This window comes from Trachurus japonicus, chromosome 11, assembly GCF_045865225.1.
Source record: "Trachurus japonicus isolate A0001 chromosome 11, Traja_1.0".
In the NCBI taxonomy this organism is placed as follows: domain Eukaryota; kingdom Metazoa; phylum Chordata; class Actinopteri; order Carangiformes; family Carangidae; genus Trachurus; species Trachurus japonicus.
This window is the reverse complement of record NC_140917.1, coordinates 7,108,869-7,127,072: the sequence shown is the minus strand read 5'-3', so window position 1 is coordinate 7,127,072 and position 18,204 is coordinate 7,108,869. Positions and strand designations below refer to the sequence as shown.

At 40.6% G+C, this 18,204-nt stretch overlaps 1 protein-coding gene across 2 annotated transcripts; it reads right to left on the bottom strand.

The window, feature by feature from the left end:
- Positions 1-1,442: 1,442 nt before the first annotated feature.
- On the bottom strand, positions 1,443-17,845 carry LOC146978099 (uncharacterized). 2 transcript variants are annotated; one of them, XM_085790823.1, is made up of 12 exons: positions 17,689-17,845; positions 15,937-16,086; positions 15,710-15,817; positions 15,049-15,204; positions 14,127-14,255; positions 13,686-13,806; positions 13,392-13,567; positions 12,445-12,659; positions 11,255-12,414; positions 5,502-5,648; positions 4,931-5,092; positions 1,443-4,334 (listed from the first exon to the last, which is right to left on the bottom strand). In XM_085790823.1, exons 3-12 carry the CDS (start codon positions 15,776-15,778, stop codon positions 3,790-3,792), a joined length of 2,880 nt encoding a protein of 959 aa, XP_085646949.1. In that variant the 5' UTR covers positions 15,779-15,817; positions 15,937-16,086; positions 17,689-17,845; the 3' UTR covers positions 1,443-3,789. The 2 variants fall into 2 exon arrangements, with proteins under 2 accessions (XP_085646949.1, XP_085646948.1); XM_085790822.1 differs by having other exon boundaries at positions 11,255-12,659.
- Between the last annotated feature and the right edge of the window lie 359 nt (positions 17,846-18,204).

Here is an 18,204-nt window from a genome sequence, read left to right as displayed (position 1 = left end):
TAACAAACATCTGCAGCTCTTATGTTACTGCTACATAACAACTGTTCAGTTTGGATTACGCAATCTGACTTGCTTGTGTAAAAAAAAAAGGCAACACAAGGACTCAGCTGACCATCGTGTCCTAATGTAACTCATGCTGAGTAACTGTCAAATTCCCAATCTCCCCCCCTGCTGTTTTTAGACTATAAGCCGTGTCTCTCCATGAATGGGGAGACTCACATCCGGCTCAACACATCAGTCCTGCATTTCCTCCACTTCTCAACAACCGACTCCACTCCCACTATTACAGTACTTCAATTAATCAGGAGATAAATTAATGGATTGATTAAATGGAAAAGTACAGATTAGAATATTCAGAATAGTATAAAGGTAGATGTTTGTGTTAAAGCTCCATACAGTATAAAGGTAGATGTTTGTATTAAAGGTCCATACAGTATAAAGGTAGATGTTTTTTATTAAAGCTCCATACGGTATAAAGGTAGATGTTTTTTATTAAAGCTCCATACGGTATAAAGGTAGATGTTTTTTATTAAAGCTCCATACGGTATAAAGGTAGATGTTTTTTATTAAAGCTCCATACGGTATAAAGGTAGATGTTTTTTATTAAAGCTCCATACAGTATAAAGGTAGATGTTTGTGTTAAAGCTCCATACAGTCTAAAGGTAGATGTCCATGTGTAGTGTGATTATAAAGCAGCTCTAGGTTCTATATTAATACTGTGAAAGTATCTGATTGGCTGACACGGACCTGTTGTTACTAGAGCTCCAGAGAGAAGCTGAGAGAGGAGATGCAAAACTACACAAAGGGAAATTCATTCATCAATTCATGGATCAAAACCTCAGATAAAAAGTAAAACGTTGGAGCTTTACACTGAGGTTTCAAGGTGAGCACAGAGAAACATTTTGTCCTTCAGCAGTTGAATGTTTGAAAAACATATTTTTTTTTGTATGAATCTCTGCTCGTACGTCATTCAGCACAGTGAAGGTGAAATTTCCAGGCAACAGTCATAAAGATATTTCTGAGCAGAGGACGACGTCAGTGCACAAAGACTCAGCGGACCCCTTGAAATACAATGATGAATCAGTTGCAACTCATACATTTTAATGCATTTTGACAGGAGATTATTCATACTCACAGCCTTCATGTTAAATGTTGCATAATTAAATGATGCGTCCCCTAATATGTTTTATTTTACAGACGCACTAAGTCAATGTAAATGGAAGTGGAGTGACTGTAATACAGTGATTTAATGTGTCTTTATGGCCCTCTGGTGGCGACAGGGAGAAAGTTATTTTTAGGTTCAAAGACAAAGTTTGGCTCAAGGAGATCTGTAAAGAACATTAAACAATTGGAGTTTAAAAGGTGACATTCAATTCGACAGAAGCTTTTGAGCACACAGAGATAATCCTCTTAATAAAAATCAGGCAACAGTGCGAGAGCAGTGAACGTGTCATCATTTTATTTCTCAAATGTACTGTATACTGTCACAGTTTACAACACAACTTTAAATTTAAATACAAAGCAAAATAAATTCATTTCATACAAAATTAAATTTGAGAAATAATATCAACGTTATGGACTCATCTCATCCATCTCTACTGAAACTCCTCACATCGAACCGACTAAAGTCTTTCAGTCCATTTTTCCCACCAAAGTTCACATTAATAGGAGCTGAAAACACACGAAGGACACGTACGTACAGGCCCGTGAAACACAAAGAAAACCCACAGTTGCGTTCAGGGGTGGTTTCGATTTTTTTTTACCGTTTCTCATTGATCATCTTCTGCTTCTGTTCGTGTGTTTCAAGGTCAAAAAACTGTCTGAAAACCTTCAGCCGCCACGAAGCAGCTGTGTAAAGAAGAGCTACATGACATGATGTGGAGAAGCAGAGCCTTTTGTACATATTGACCTTCTTCTACAGGTGTGTTGAAATTTCATCAGCCACTCACACATAGGGTTGCAAATTTCCAGAAACTTTCCATGGGAATTATGGGATCTATTGGGAATTTATGGGAATTAACTGGAAATTGGGGGTAATTTAAACAAACTTATATCCAAACATACGTAAATTTAAATATTTTTGTTTTGTCATAAGCAGACATCCATGCAAAATAATACAATTAAAAAAACATGACATTTCAACAAATTTATTTGTGACTAGAACTTTAAGTTTTAATTCTTGTAAGAACAATAAATTATTTTACTAAACAACAAAAACATGAATGTTGAGTAAAATATTACTCCCAATACTCCTCAATAGTCTTGCAGTAAGCAGTGTGCTGACTGCATGTGATGGAGGAATAGCATATAGATATTTAAGTGTACTTGCATTAAATCTGGTTGTTTTAGCCAAGATTATGCTACAATATATTTTCCCCAAATATATTTAAGTTCCCTGTTTAGGGTCAACCTTCAATTTTGTAACTTTCGGATCTATTCCCATTTATTCCCGTTTGTTCCAAGTTTCCAACTTTGAAAATTCCCGGAATTTTGCAACCCTACTCACACACCAAATAGATGACACACACTCACACACACACAGATGTTTACAGAGGAGGGTCTGCTCAGACAGCATGCAGGTCGATTTTTTTATTTTTATTTTTTTAATTCAGCCAACGCTGCAGCTAAACATCATCACACAACGACAGGTTTCTGCTTCTGGTCTAACGGCCGCTGGTACAGAGAGGACACGATCAATAACACGATGGATCAGGAAGGACTACAGGGAAGATAAAGCCACCATTGGTTACTGAGCTGATCGATTATGCAGTGTTTCAACAGCCAATCATGCTTGATTAATGCAACCAGCTCAGCGTGACACTGTAATCAAACCTGATTATTAGTTTTTATTGGAGGCCATTGCTGCGTCAATAAATAATCAAGCAATAAATCAATAAATAGATCAATAAATAGTTACTCGTGATTGTAACACTCTGATATACAGTATATTTCAAGGTTTATCTGTGATTACTTCCACTATTTACATCAGCACAATATTTACTGCACACTGTGCGCAGGTCACACACACACACACACACACATACACACACTCTCTGCCCTGTACAAACACATGCACACTAAATGAAAACCTACAGTGACGTCATTTCCCGGATCAATAGTGTTAATGTTTCACAGGTCCGTCCACAGAACACACACATTCAGCAACTCTTCAGTTTTTCTACACAGACACTCAGGTGCTTCCTGCTGCTCTGACTTGCACATGAAAAATTATTAATCAAGTAGATTTGTTTCAGATAAGAAGAAGTGTACAGCTTCACACACACACATTGTTCTGTTTCTATATTATACTGTTTACACTGAATCAATGGCTGTTGGGTCTGTGCAGATTAAAGGACTGAGGGGACGGAGGGAGGAGGAGGAGGAGGAGGAGGAAGGAGCGGAGAAGCTGAGGGAGTTTTCATGTTTTTTTTTGCCCTTTAAGTCAAATGCTGCTCGTGAAGTCTAACAGTACATCATAGTATAAGGTTTCATAGAGTTTTAGAGCACTTCATTGTAATTGTAACAAAGTTACAGTGTTATTGCATCTTAGTCTGATTGTGAAATTACTGTCGTTTCTGAAACCAGCACCTGTGATTGTGGCGAAGTATGACTCAGAGCAGGAATGGAGCTGCTGCTGTCGTATGGCTTAGAAATGGTGATGACGATGAGGATGAGGATGAAGTTTATACTTCTAGAGGGCTATAACATCTCCAAGTGTCTCTTCAAAATACAAACATCCTTTTTTTTCTTCTTTTCTGGTGTTTGTCAGAGACTTTACTCCCCGAGGTGTCAGAACAGGAATGGGTTGTTGTTGTTGTTACTCATCGTCTCACCGAACCCGCTGCCTGACAGCAAATGTGGCTGCAACGGGACTCCGCCCACAATCTGTGGCATGGCTCCGCCCACTCCTCCTCCTCCTCCTCCTCCTCCTCCTCCTCCAAACAAACTGGACTGACCCATTCCCGTTCCCGACAGCAAAGGATTCCCGACGGGAGGTCCGGTTTGCACCATCATCCCCACTCCTCCCATTAGCGGACTCCCTCCCACAGAACCAGGAAGTACCGGTGCCATTTCTGGAGCCGCCCGGGCAGCATGAAGCATGTTGCAGCCGGAATAATACGCACCCATATTATTATGGGATGGTAGCTGGAAAAGGGGAGTTTCACCGGAGGGATTAGCGGCCCCAAATGTAGGAGTAGGTGCACCGTGGAGGGGCGCAAGGGTGGAACCAAAAGGACTCCCGGGTAGGTGTGACGATTGAGGAAGGAACCCCCCTGCAACAGCCCCCGACCTGACCACAGGGCCAGACGTCATGCCCATGGCTTTGAAAGCGCCTGGGAAATTTGGAAAAGTGATGGCGGGATGAAGGGATGAGGGGGAGGAAGGATTCGAAGGGGGAGGACAGTTCAAAGTTTTCCAGCAAAGAGAAAAGTGCACCAGAGCAGAGCAGAGAGAGGAGGAGGGGAGGAGGAGTTATATATCTGCTGGTTAATATACACGAGTATCTATACAGGGTAACGTCAGTAGGTTACTAATGCTTACACACACACATACACACACAAACATAACACCTATACTCTACAGCAACACCACAGGAGAGGGGTGGGTGGGCAAAACACATAATCACAATAATCTTTTCCATACAAACCTATTGATAAATATCTATTTGTCAGTCATGCTGTCCCCACCCCTCCCTCACTCTCTCCTTCTCTCTCTCTCTCTGGACTGAAGACTTCAGCTGAACAGTAGTGGAATGCATTTTTAACATCACTGCGTGGCAGATGTTTAGTGTCTCAGAGGTTAACCAGTCTCGGAGGTTGATCATGCATCCATTGGAATGAAGCGCACCACAAATAAAATACACATGAAGCCTTCGTCAAGAACCGTCTTTGTCACCCAGAGCGAAGCGTTTTTTTTTATCTGTCCTTACCGACGGCTGGTATCTGGGCAGCGAGTGTGTCGACGAGGGGGCGTTGTTTGGGTTTGGGGTGAGCAGAAAATAGATCGTCCAAGTCAACCAGCGACGCCCCCGCTGAGCCCAAGAACGAAGCGGTCCTTCTGTACATCTCCTCTCCTTGTGCTGTTCGCTTTCCTGCAATAAAATACAGGTCCAATGCTACTCTAAAAGGTGTTTTCTTCAGGGGAGACAGGTCAGGGAGGAAGAGAGAGCAAAGCGGAAGAGAAGGTTAATTGATTAAATTGTTAGCTGCCGACAGATGGAGAGGTGGAGGTGAGATGGAAGTGGGATGGAAGTAAATGGAGGAAAGTGGGCACACATGCAAATGACCTTTACATGAAAACACGTACAAGAAAGGTGCAAATCCATGCTGCCACACACAGAGTTTAGTCTTTAGAGTCACTTGTCAGCCAAGAAAGAAGCAGATAGATTTCAGCCGATTTAATCAGAATGAAGAATTTCACTGCTGAACCCAAAGCAGACAAGAGTTTATTCTCCGGGGTAATGGATGGATCACAGAGATTCAGTGTAAACTGTGTTTTACCTGTGGCATCGCTAGTTGCATTGCTTGGTGCACCCCAAGGATCATTGGCTTTAGATGCTCCGTCTCCAAAGGGGTCACTAGATTGGGAGTTGTCAGCGGGTGGAGCAGGTGAACCCCATGCATCGTCCCCACTGGCTGGAGCTGCAGCTAAGTGGGTACAAAGAACAGACAGGCTTAAACCGGACACAACAGTAATATTGTGTAAGACTAGTTGTGATGAACTACTCTAAACACAAGGTTTCCACAGTTTAGCACATTACCCAACCTTCCCCAGTGGTTATAGAACTAGGCCCCAGGATCTACAGCACTTCAGTGAATGGTTAACAAGTGGTCATTAATGGAGGAAAGATTGTAACCCTGTCTCTGTTCAAACTTGGTCACTGGCATCAAATATCAACCTCCCCCTTGATCAGACTCCAACTGTTAACTGACTCTTGACTGATCCTCCCAAAGACATGTCCGGTGGCACGTGAGGAGCACTCGTGTGCGGAGAACGCCAATACTCCGAGATATTATGGTTAAATTCCAAGTTTGGTGATGCAAATTCTCGGAAAAACTCCTGATCCCTGGCGGAAAGGTGGATTCCTTTGACCTGAACCGACCTGAACCGAAGCAAAGTGGTCTGGAAGTTTAAATGACTAGAAGAAAGCGTGGAGAGAAGCAGACGCCAATCTCCGCACCACCTGGCACTGATTTACCTGATTCACCTGTTTCAACTGTGGCACAGGTACCAGTAAAAGAGATGGATAAAAAAGAAATGTCTGAATTAATCCGCTCGATAATACGGGAGGAACTAAAAGCACACATGGATGAACTGCAACCGCAGCTTAATTCCATAAAACTTGATGTGAAGTCATGTGCAGAAAAAGTGACGGGCATGGAGACGGTGTTATCGGGTCAGTCTGACCAAATAAATGAACTGGAGAGAGAATGTGGTGCGCTTCGGAAAATATGTAACGCACTCCAACAGGAAAAATCAAGAGCTGAAAGACAAAACTGACAGACTGGAAGGTTACAGTCGAAGATTTAAATATAAGGGTCTTTGGACTGGGACAGGGGTGTGGTGATAATGCCACTGAATACATGTCTGCGCTTCTGAATACGTTTTCACGGGACAAAGGAATCTTCCTGGTCTCCTGATGTAGAGATTGCGCATAGAGTCGCCGGCAAAGGCCCTGGTCCAAGACCCATGATCGTGAGATTGCAGCGGTTCATGGTGAAGGAAGCTATCCTGAAATGGCAAAATCAGAAAAGTGTGCTGGAATATTAAAAACATGAAGTTGAAGATATTCCCTGATCTGACAACAGAAATGGCAAGGAGGAGAGCACTGTTTAACAACGTCAGAGGAAAGCTGCATCGGGCTGGCATACAAAGTGGTCTAATTCACCCGGCCACTCTCATCCTAACTTTCAATGGAGAGAAAAAGATCTTCCAGAAAGTTAGTGAAGCAGAGAAATTCTTCGAGGAAAAGATTAAACCATCGCTGCATACGCAGTAAATGCTGGACTGAAGTTGGAGGAAGCTCATGAAGCAGTGTGTGTTTGAGCAATGGACAGGAACGGGACCCATGATTTGGACTTTGGATTACGTTTATGGAATGACATTTGAACACGAAGACAATCCTAAAAGGATGCGAGGTCGCTGAGGTGTGGGAGAATGGTGAACAGCGCGAGCACAGACTGTGCGTAATATGGAGACGGGGAGTGGTGAACAGCGCGAGCGCAGCTGGTGCGTAATGTGGAGACTGACTCAACATGATCTACCCTGAAAATGAAAGAGACAGTAAACTTGTGCGGTAAGCATGCAGAACACAGACTGAATAATTATTTGTTATATGATGATAAATTGTTTAAACTTGGATGGTTTAAGTTTGGATAAACTATGGTGATCAATAAAGAAAATATGATTTCGTTTATATTAAGAAATAAATGAGGTTTCCGTTATTATTATTATTATATTTACTTCCAAGGAGTGATAAAAGGGTAGAAAATTAAGTTTAAGCGAATGCATTTGCAGTTTATCAGCTCAGTGATACGACTGTATGATTTCAGGAGGATTAAACGGAACTGAGTTCATTCAAATGTAAACGTAGGAGGTTGGCTGATTCTCACGGATAGACGAGTGGTATAATTTTTTTGACAATACAAAGTGTTAATTTATTTGTTTTTTTAATGTCTGTGGGTATTTGTTACAATGTTAAATGTATTTTATGTTGCTCTGAAATTGAATCAACTCGAATAAGACTGATAAGAATGTACACCCTGTTTAATGTCATATAAATTACCGAGGAAAGGCCTAAAAATGGCCCATATAAATATATGTAGTATTAGGAATAAATTAAATGAAGTGGAGAACATAATCCTGTCAAATAATTTTCATATTTTGGCCGTGTCTGAAACGCATTTAGATTCTACATTTGAGGACACGTCACTGATGATAGAGGGGTTTAATATTTATAGGAAAGACAGAAATGCTTATGGAGGTGGGATCTGCATTTATGTGCAGCGCCACCTACCTGTAAGAATAAGACATGATTTAATGCAAACTGACATTGAAGTTCTTTGGTTGCAAGTACATTTAAAACATCTCAAGCCTATACTTATAGGATGTGGTTACAGACCCCCCAGTGCTAATTGTGAATATTTAGATAAAATGTGTGAAATGCTTGACTCTGCTTGTTGTACAAATCTTGAGTTATATTTTATGGCAGATATGAATGTAAACTGGGAGTTGTTGTCCTGTCCAATGAGAAGGAAATTGGTTGATATATGTGCAGCTTCGGGATTGACTCAAGCAATGAACAAACCAACAAGAATTAGCTTTAATAATGATGGCAGGAGAGTGGCCACTTGTATTGATCATCTCTATTTAAATACACCTGAGATCTGCTCCAAAGCTATATCTATGCCTATAGGATGCAGCGATCACAATCTAATTGCAATAGTTAGGAAAACAAAGGTGCCCAAGGAGGGGTCGAGAATAATTAAGAAGAGGTCATTTAAAGCATTTGATGAAGAAAAATATGTAAGAGATGTTTCAAATGCTAAGATATCAAATATTCTGTTGCTTGAAGATCCTGAAGCTGCCTTTAAAGTTTTTGATGATACATTAACAGGTGTTATAGATCAACATGCACCTGTGAGAAAAGCCACAGTGAGGACTGTTAACTCACCATGGTTGGACAGAGAAACAAAAGAACATATGATTGAAAGAGATCAGGCAAAACAGATTGCTTTATCATCTGGTATTAAATCGGACTGGCAAATTTATTGTAAATTAAGAAATTTTGTTACAAAGTTAAATAGGAGGAGAAAAAAAGAATATTATGATAACATAGTTCAGGAAATGAAGCACGATAGTAAAAGATTATGGAGTACACTAAATGTTTTAGTTAAGGGCCACACCAAGTCTTCACCATCTTACTTAGAAACTGGAGGAGAGTTCTTGACCAAACCCAAGGACATTGCTAATCATTTGAATAATTATTTCATTAATAAAAATCGATAAGTTAAAAAGTACTGTACAGCATAATGATACTGACCTTGCAGATAGACTAATTAACCAAATTATGGAAGGTAAAGAATGTATTTTTGATTTCAAGACTGTTACAGTTTCTAAAGTTGAGTTATTATTAATGATTTGTAAGAATAAGTCACCTGGGGTTGATTTTTCTTGATGGAAGGTTATTGAAACCTATTGTTGGTATTGTGGCCCCAGTGGTAACACATATAATTAATTTATGTTTGACTAAAAATATATGGCTACAAGGATGGAAAATTGCAAAAATAATACCAATTCCCAAAAACAAAAAGTTGCAGTTTTCTGAGTCAAATAGTCGACCTATCAGTTTATTGCCGATTTTGAGTAAAATCATGGAAAAAATTGTGTATGAGCAAATTCAGTCATATTTTTCTAATAATTATTTATTTACAGATTTTCAGCATGCTTACAGGGAAAAATATTCTACAACAACAGCTATGACACAAATGTTAGATGACTGGTGTAATGAAATCTCGCAAAAGAAAATGATAGGAGCTGTTTCCTGGGATTTTTCGGCAGCGTTTGATATTCTAGATCATGAATTATTATTGGCAAAACTGAAACATTATGGGTTTTTCATCATCAGCTTTGTTAATTATTAAAAAGTTATTTGTGTGAGAGATGGCAAATGGTTTATTTCAATGGAAGTGAGTCAATTTAAAACAAGTAAGACAGGAGTACCCCAAGGAAGTTGCCTTGGACCTCTTTTGTACTCAATCTTCACCAATGAATTTTCCCTTGGCATTAAAAACAGCTCGCATGACAATGTATGCCGATGATACGACAAATTTTACTTAGCTGAAAGAACTATTGATGGATTAAATAGACATTTAAATGAAGAAATGAAGTTGGTTTCTGAGTGGGTTAACTGTAATGGATTAATTTTGAATGTGTCAAAAACAACTAGTATGGTTATTGGATCAAACTATTCACTGCGTTCAAACCCAGAGCTTAATGTGATGATCAATAACAAATTAATTAAACATGTGAAAGAGGTAAAATTATTAGGAATCATCATAGATCATACATTATCATGGGACATGCATAAAAGAGGATAATAACCAAAATTGGAAACATTCTTTCAATGATTAGGAGATGCCTCTAAATATTTAACAACACAAATTACTAAACAAGTCATTCAAGCACTGGTTTTGTCGCATATGGATTATTGTACAGTTGTTTGGTCCAATACCTCACTAGCCAATATCAGAAAACTGCAACTTATACAAAATAAAGCAGCACGTGTTGCACTTATGTGTGGAATAAGGTCGAATATTTGTCAAATACATGCCAGTCTTGTTGGCTGGATGTTAAGCACAGATTGTCATATTTGATGATGGTTTTTCTTAAAAATATAATAACAACTAAAATGCCATACATTTTGTATAGAAAATTATCTTTTAGTTCAAACACACATAATTATTCAACTCGACATGCTGCTGGAGGTTATTTTATTTTACCCAGGGCACTCTCTCAAGGCACAGTATTATATCGAGCTATGAAGGAGTGGAATGCCCTTCCGAATTATGTTATACAACAAAGAAACATGGTTAGTTTTAAAATGAAATTAAGAGATTATTATTTTGATCGCAATTTTGACCATTAGTAGCCTATTTGTAAAACTGGGTCCTGGTATTCTTGTTGTGTAGTGATTCAATGTAAGAGCGGGTAACATATGTTAAGTGTTTGTCTTGGATGTTTGTTTGTTTTTTTTTTTTTTTTTTTTTCTTGTATTGAGTATGTGTTTTATGTATTAATGTATTTTATGTGTTAATGGTTTGTATTTGTCATTTATTATGATGAAAAGACCCCAGGAAGAATAGCTGCTGCGTGGCAAAAGCTAATGGGGATCTAAATAAACTAAACTAAACTAAACCAATTATCACTTATTTTGGGGTTGTTGCCTAAAGAGACAGGACACAGACGGGGCTGGAGACCAACCTTACAATTAGTAGACTACCCACTCCCCTTACTGAAGCACAGAATGCCAGTATGGTGTAATACTCAATGGTAGTTCCACTGGTCCATTTTGGTACTACAGAGGTGACATTTCCCCCCTATGGCCACATTAATTCCTATCATGACATTTCAGCAAGTTCCACTGTGAATGCAGAATCTTAAGTTTGAGGGATTTCTTTGCATAGATATGCCCCAAAGTTTCAAGAGTAAATCTAAAAAGATTTATCTTGTTGTTAATTTGTTTGCTTCTTACCTGGGGCTCCCCATGGGTCATCGTCTGGTTTGGATGAATCCCCAAATGGATCTGAAGTATCAGTAGGTGAGGAGGCCCCATCTCCCCAAGGATCTCCACCCTTGGTTTCCTTTGGTGCTGATGATGTTCCCCAGGCATCTGCTGCGGTGGCAGGTGGAGAGGTGGCAGGGGCTCCCCACGCATCTGCACTGTCTTTGGGTGACTCCACAATATTGAAGGGATCCGGGGCTTCATCATTTGGTGCGCTGGATGGTGCTGCAAATGGGTCTGCCTTAGGGGGTGTTGTTGGTGAGGCAAAGGGATCTTCTGTTGGAGGTTTGGATGGTGCAGAGAAAGGGTCCTCCTTAGGTGGTGTTGTTGGAGCAACAAAGGGATCCTCTTCTGGAGCTTTGGATGGTGCAGAGAAAGGATCCTCTTTAGGTGGTGTTACTGGTGCAGCAAATGGGTCACCTTGAGCAGGTTTGGATGGTGCAGAGAAAGGATCCTCTTTAGGAAGTGTTGTGGGAGCACCGAAGGGGTCGTCCGATGCTGGTGTTGTAAACGGGTCTTCTTTAGGAGGGGTTGATGCTGGTGCGGTGAAAGGGTCATCTTTTGGGGTACTGAATGGGTCATCATTGGAGGCATTAAAAGGGTCAACTTTTGGGGTACTGAATGGGTCATCTTTTGGGGCATTAAAAGGGTCATCTTTTGGGGTGTTGAATGGGTCTTCTTTAGGGGCATTGAAAGGATCAACTTTTGGGGTGTTAAATGGGTCTTCTTTGGGGGCAGTAAAGGGATCATCCTTAGGGGTGTTAAAGGGATCTTCTTTTCGGTCATTGAAAGGATCATCTTTTGGGGCATTAAATGGATCATCTTTTGGGGTATTGAAAGGATCACCCTTTGGAGCACTGAATGGATCATCTTTAGACGAACTAAAGGGATCCGCTTTATTTTTCGGAGCAGCAAATGGATCCTCCTTGTCTTTGGGCGCATTGAATGGGTCCGAACTGTCTTTTGGGGCGTTGAAAGGATCATCTTTTGCTGCACTAAATGGATCAGGCCCGTCCTTTGGTGCTGTGAAAGGATCTTCTCCATTTTTTGGTGCAGCAAAAGGATCTCCTCCATTTTTTGGTGCAGAAAATGGATCTTTCTCAGTTTTTGGTGCTGCAAATGGATCTTCAGCAGTTTTTGGTGCTGCAAATGGATCTTCATCCGCTGTAGTATCAGTAGTTTCAGGTCTTGTGGGTGTGCCCCATGGATCTGTGGCCTCTTTGGGTTCTTTGGGGGCTCCCCATGGATCTGGCTTCACCTCCTTCACCTCCTCGACCACCTCCTCCTCTGCCTTTTCTCCACCCCAAGCATTAACTTTTGCGTCATTGCCTTTGCCTGCATCTTCCCATTTCAGTTCATCGTCACTCATCTTTGCCTAGGAAATTACAATTACACATTATTAAAGTGTTACCACTTCTAACTAAACTGGTACACTTGTGTCAAATAATCAGTTATATTTGGTACTTGGCTTACAGTATTTGGTAATTATAAGCAGTGGTGTCGGAAGCAAAAAAAAGTAAGTTGGCCCTCCTCTGGAAAATTTGTACTCTATAGAAAAACTTTTAGATGCCATCTCTACCTTTCAAATGCATTTCAATTAAGCTCAATACTCCAGAAAAACTTAACCTGATAACATTAAGATGCTCTATTAACGTATGTGACTCAACTTGTGCCGATCAACTATGGTCGCACTCGGGGACCTAGAGCTGTAGAGCGGTACTTAGAAAATTACCGGAATTCTCCTTTAATAAGAGTGTCTAAGATATTTCTTTCACTGCTTCCCCTTTGAGGAAAGTTAGTGAATGCTTGATTCAACTTTGCATTAGGCTTTGGTTGACTGTCTCACACTTAACCCAAACTGTGTAAATCCATAAATTGTTCTTCACTATGAACCAATGCATAATCACATGATCACCGTGCACCAGTGAATCGTCTTCATGCAGTTCCATTTTAGACTCTAAGCTTGAATTGACATAATATTTCCACAAATACTCTGTTTCCCGAACAGACCTGGTTGAATCTGAGCTATGGAGAAGGGATGGCTGATTACTGTTTAAGAGTATAAGGATATGCACATCAAAATCTGACGGAAATGCTAAATACTCACCCTTCTCTCTGCCTCTTTCTTGTCAGCTTCCTGTTTGAGCCGTTCCTCTTTCTTTTTTTCAAATGAAGCGGTTAAATCAGCCACTGACGGTATGTTGTCTAAGCATGGAAGACCTGAGGCCCCAGCAACGAAAACTGGCTTGTAGCTTGGATCCTTTACGGCATCCGAAGATGAAGCTGATTAGAAGGAAGGATGGAGAAAAAAGGTTGAATGAACTTTTTCTGACAGACAGGTATAATGAGTTGTATTAAACTGTGGGCATTTAGTAGTGAGTAATTGGACAGAGGGGCTCACCAGCAGCGCCTTTTGATGTCTTCTCTCTGGTCTTGAAAGCAAAGTCTCTCTCCTCCTTTAGTTTATCATCATCCTCCATTAGGACGAGGACAACCTTGGCCTTCTCTCTCACATTCCCACCCTAGGACAGATATGCTTGTATTAGACTATGATTTGACTAAGTCTGAATTTTATTCATATTCATGAATTCATTGAATTAATCAGATCTGATTTAAGTCCTTTGAATGTCGTCAAGTCTGTTAGTGATAAAAAGTTGTACTCCTCTGAATAAAATCTATAATGAACCTGCTTTGAATCTTTAACTGTGAACCTGACATAGAGAGTATGATGACATGGCTATTGTAGTGCCAATAATAGATAACCCTACTGCATGACATGTAACCATTTTAATGGACACTAAAAGGCTGCATGCTTTGTAGATTATCAGGAAGCAAATATCACCTGATCTTTGCCGTCCTTTTCTACAAAGCGGTACTCCGTGAGGGCTTTGACGATGTAGATGTTGTCTTTCATTTTCAAAAGCACGCGATCGTCACCGGTCTTCAACAGGTACTCCAGCAGTGTCAGGGACTAGGATGAAAAGAGTAAAACAATGAATACAACAAAGGAAAGACACACACATGGCCGCCAAAGTTGTGATAGTTTGTTTTGATACCATGTTTGTGATAACAAAATACCCCTCGCAGATTTGGTTGGTAGTGCAGTTTTCATCTTTAAAAAGATACAATATATCATATGTGATATGAGGGAAGAGGAAAAGACTTTGCTGATGGTCTGAAGAACACAAATAAATTCCAACTTTGACAGTTTAACTGCTGCTGACCTGGTTAAACATACACAAACTTAGATTTGAATCATTGTCTATCACATTAGAGCTAACCACACTGCGATGCCTTCTGTATTAAAGGATATCTGCAGGATCATACTGACCTTGTAGATAGCTGACACTGTGCTTTTATTCCCTTTTTGGACATTGGCCACACCGAGTCCTGCACTGATCTACCCTGGCTACGGCTGCGCAAACCTCCAATGAAATTTTAATGTCTCTACTTTATGTTCTCAAGTTACTGTTCATTTATTTTTCTATGGCGTGTGTATTTCATTTATAAAGACCGTTTTATTCCAGTGTTTGCCTCTCATGTGTGTCAACAGAGCTGCCAATTCTGAATGCTTTGTTCAACAAATAATATTTAATAATACTGAATTCAGTATAAACAGTATTAAAAAATAGGTGTATTTGAAAATGTCTGGATTCTATAAAGGCGCTAACCAAGTAAAATGGCTGTTTTAAAACATGGTCTGGGCACAAATAAGTGGACACTGAGTTACTTCAGTGTAAACACCTCCTCCTCCTGTCGCTCACCTTGTGGATGTGTCTCCAGTTCTTGTCGTCTTTCAGGCGTTTCCAGAGCATCGTCATGATCTCGTTGCAGGCCACCACGTTGTAGGTCAGGTCGGAGAGGTCAGCCATCTGGGAGCTGGACGGGCCCCATGGGTCATTGGACGTTGCCTCTCTCACCTACAGAACAAGAGTTACAAGTTGTAGGTGTCAGCTAATGAGAAGAAAGCTGACAGCAGGACAATGAGGGACTGGCTGCAGCGTAGCTCCTTGTTTGAATCTGCTTTCATCGTGCCACTGAAAATGGTTAGTAATCAGTTCTGCTTGGATTTTATTGATCGCATCTCATTTGATCAGCATACTGGCAAGAAATGTGTCCCCACCTTCAACGTGACACGGACAAGCATCAAGTTCAGGACTAAAGGATTTCTCACTGAGACATTAAAAGTAAAATCTTTCCTTTAAAAAGTAAAAGAACATGTTTCAATAAACTTGGAACCAGTGTTTTGACCTGTTGATCTCTAACCTCCACACCTTTGCTGAAGATGTGTTTCCAAAGACACAACATGTCTTTCTCCCTGAGATGAATATGCCATCTGTATCCAAACTTACAGATCATGACCGAAAATTATCTTATTTCCTGGTCAAAATTACATTAAACAGAAAGATTACAGGTTATTCCTACCTTGACCTCGGCCTCAGAGTAGTTCTGGACCAGGTTCTTCAGCTGTCGGCGGAGCATAGAGGACGTCATGGTGTCTGGCTGGGAGGTGGGTAATCAAACCACCACGATCTGATGCAGAGTAAACACAGTTAACAATGCTGCATGCTCAAACAGTTGGCAGACAGATCTGGACCAGATGGCCCCACCAATGAATATCAAGTCGCACATGCACATTGTAACTCTCATACCTCTTTGTGAAGCCTGGCTGTGCTGTCAAAGTCTAGAGTTCAAGTTGCTTGTGTGCAGCCGCTGGCTCAGTGAGCGTTCATCCTGCTGGTTTCCCTTCCCCCTGACTGCATTGACTTGTCTCAGGATGTTAGAAAAACCAAATCCTGGCGCTGCAGGGAGGAACCAGACGGTCAACACAAAACAAAGAGGAGGGGGGAGAGGGGGCTGGGTGGGACCAACTCACAATAGCAAGCAAACACATATGAATGTGAGACTGCTAAACTACGCTGCAGACGGTAGAGGTGTCAAAAATGAAAAGTGTTAGCAGTTTTTTTATTGTTAGAGTCAGACATACTCCGGATGTACTGTTCAGTTTCCTTTTCAAAAGCTATAAATGAAGGTTTTGAGTGACTAAATTTGGTTTTATGAATAGGATATTTCCCTAAAATGATCCGCAAATTTATTATGTATAACTCTTTCTGTTTTGTTGTTTGTTATGGAAACCAAACAGTACCTACAGTATCTTTCCAAAACAGGTAAAAATCTGAGTCAATCTCGTCTTTGATGCATGCCTCCATGGGGCCCTGAGCTAAATGTTATTGTGGGGCCCTATATTACTGCCAATAATATTGATTATTGATCATTTACACACCTACTACAACCTTATTTCATTTTTCTAATCTGTCATGACAAATCATCATCCTAGTCTGGCATGTTCTTACTGTCACATCCTGGCTTTATTGGCACTTTGGCAGTTCCTTTTGTCACGGCTTATGAGCCAGGTTGTGACATTACCTATGTTTTTTTTAAATGATTTAGTACTAAGTACGATACTGAAGGTCACAATAGGTCTAGTAAAAGTAACAAAATAAACCAATAGACAATGCATTTGCTGTAAACACGTCATAAATGAACTGCAACAGCAATGGGCAACAACAATTTGAAGTGCAACAACAACAATTTAAGGGTAATTCTGTGTACAACCCCGTATTCCGTGTTGTAAAGAGTTTTCTTGTCTGTATACAACATACATGTTGCCCGTCCTGGGTGAGGGGGAGGGATTCCTCCTCTGTTTCCCACCCTCAGGTTTCTCCAGTTTTTTCCCTGTTAAAAGGGATTTCTTGGGAGTTTGTGAGGGTCTAAGGACAGAGGATGTTGTCATGATAACGGGCTATACAAATAAAATTGCCTTACGCACTATAACGTTAGATAGTGAATTGCTTTTGAGTTCGCTTATGCCATTGGGCCGGCTCTGCTTTAATGTACCGGGACATTGACGGTAGAAGTGTTGACAGCTCCTGTCTGGGTGTCATTTTGTCACAATCACTGCGACAGAAACAGAGCCTCCTCCTCCTCCTCCTCTTCTCAGACAGGCTCTTAGCTCTGTGGCTAAGCTACAAGCTAGCTAGCAGCCTGCAGCCTTTGAGGAGGTTTTGTGTTGAGAAAATGAGCTTAAAAACTTCGTTTACAGAGCCGAGTGGGTGTCAGTGTGAGCCACGGCGACTGTACCTCGACGTGCGTATGAATTATGTATCTGTCTGATTCACACATCGTGTTTTCAGGACCTCGGAGAGCGACTGAAGACGGACAGCAGCCGTCAACAATATGGCTAACGGGCCGAGCTTTAAAATATCAAGACTTCAGCGACCCAAAGGAGGGATTTTTTTTACTTCAATACTTCAAGAAACGGGCGCTGCTTTTAGTTCACAACAATACTCGCCGATGTCGTGTGTCAAGAACATGTATTTATATGAGAAAATAAAAGCACTAACCCTCTCGTAGATCTTCAGGAACCTTCGAGGAGACGAGACGACAGGACGCGGTTTCCGCTTCCGCTACTTTTCAGCAGCAGCACCTGCAAGCGAAGCGGTGTTGTTGCCAGGTTTGACTGACAAGAAGTAAACAAATCAGAAACCAAGACCACACAGATTGATGGAGCAACAGCTCAATTAAATCATTTTTTCTCTGTCAGGTCTTTTCTTTGCTTTCTTTCTTTTGTTTTTGACAACGTTATATTAAAAGTTGTCGTTTTTATATGAACAGATTAGATGATCTATGATATCTGCAAGTGGTCTTACATGTTAAACCCAATTTTCTTTTAGTCGATATTGTTTACATTTTTTGGGGGAAAAAATACTCCGAATTACCGACTAACATCAGATATTTGCTATGCATCATCTAATTTCTTGACAGCTACTAAGGAATAACTTCATAACTGAAGAAATCTCAAAAACATGGTGATTATCAGGTGAAGTTCAGAGGCAAATAACCCTCTGTAATTTCAAACT

Coding starts and splice junctions, on each gene's coding strand:
- LOC146978099 (XM_085790822.1), bottom strand. CDS start 15,778: ATGACGTCCTCTATGCTCCGCCGACAGCTGAAGAACCTGGTCCAGAAC. Junction 14,256..15,048: donor ACTGGAGACACATCCACAAG/GTGAGCGACAGG, acceptor TTTTCATCCTAG/TCCCTGACACTGCTGGAGTA. Junction 5,649..11,254: donor TGACCCATGGGGAGCCCCAG/GTAAGAAGCAAA, acceptor GTACCCACTTAG/CTGCAGCTCCAGCCAGTGGG.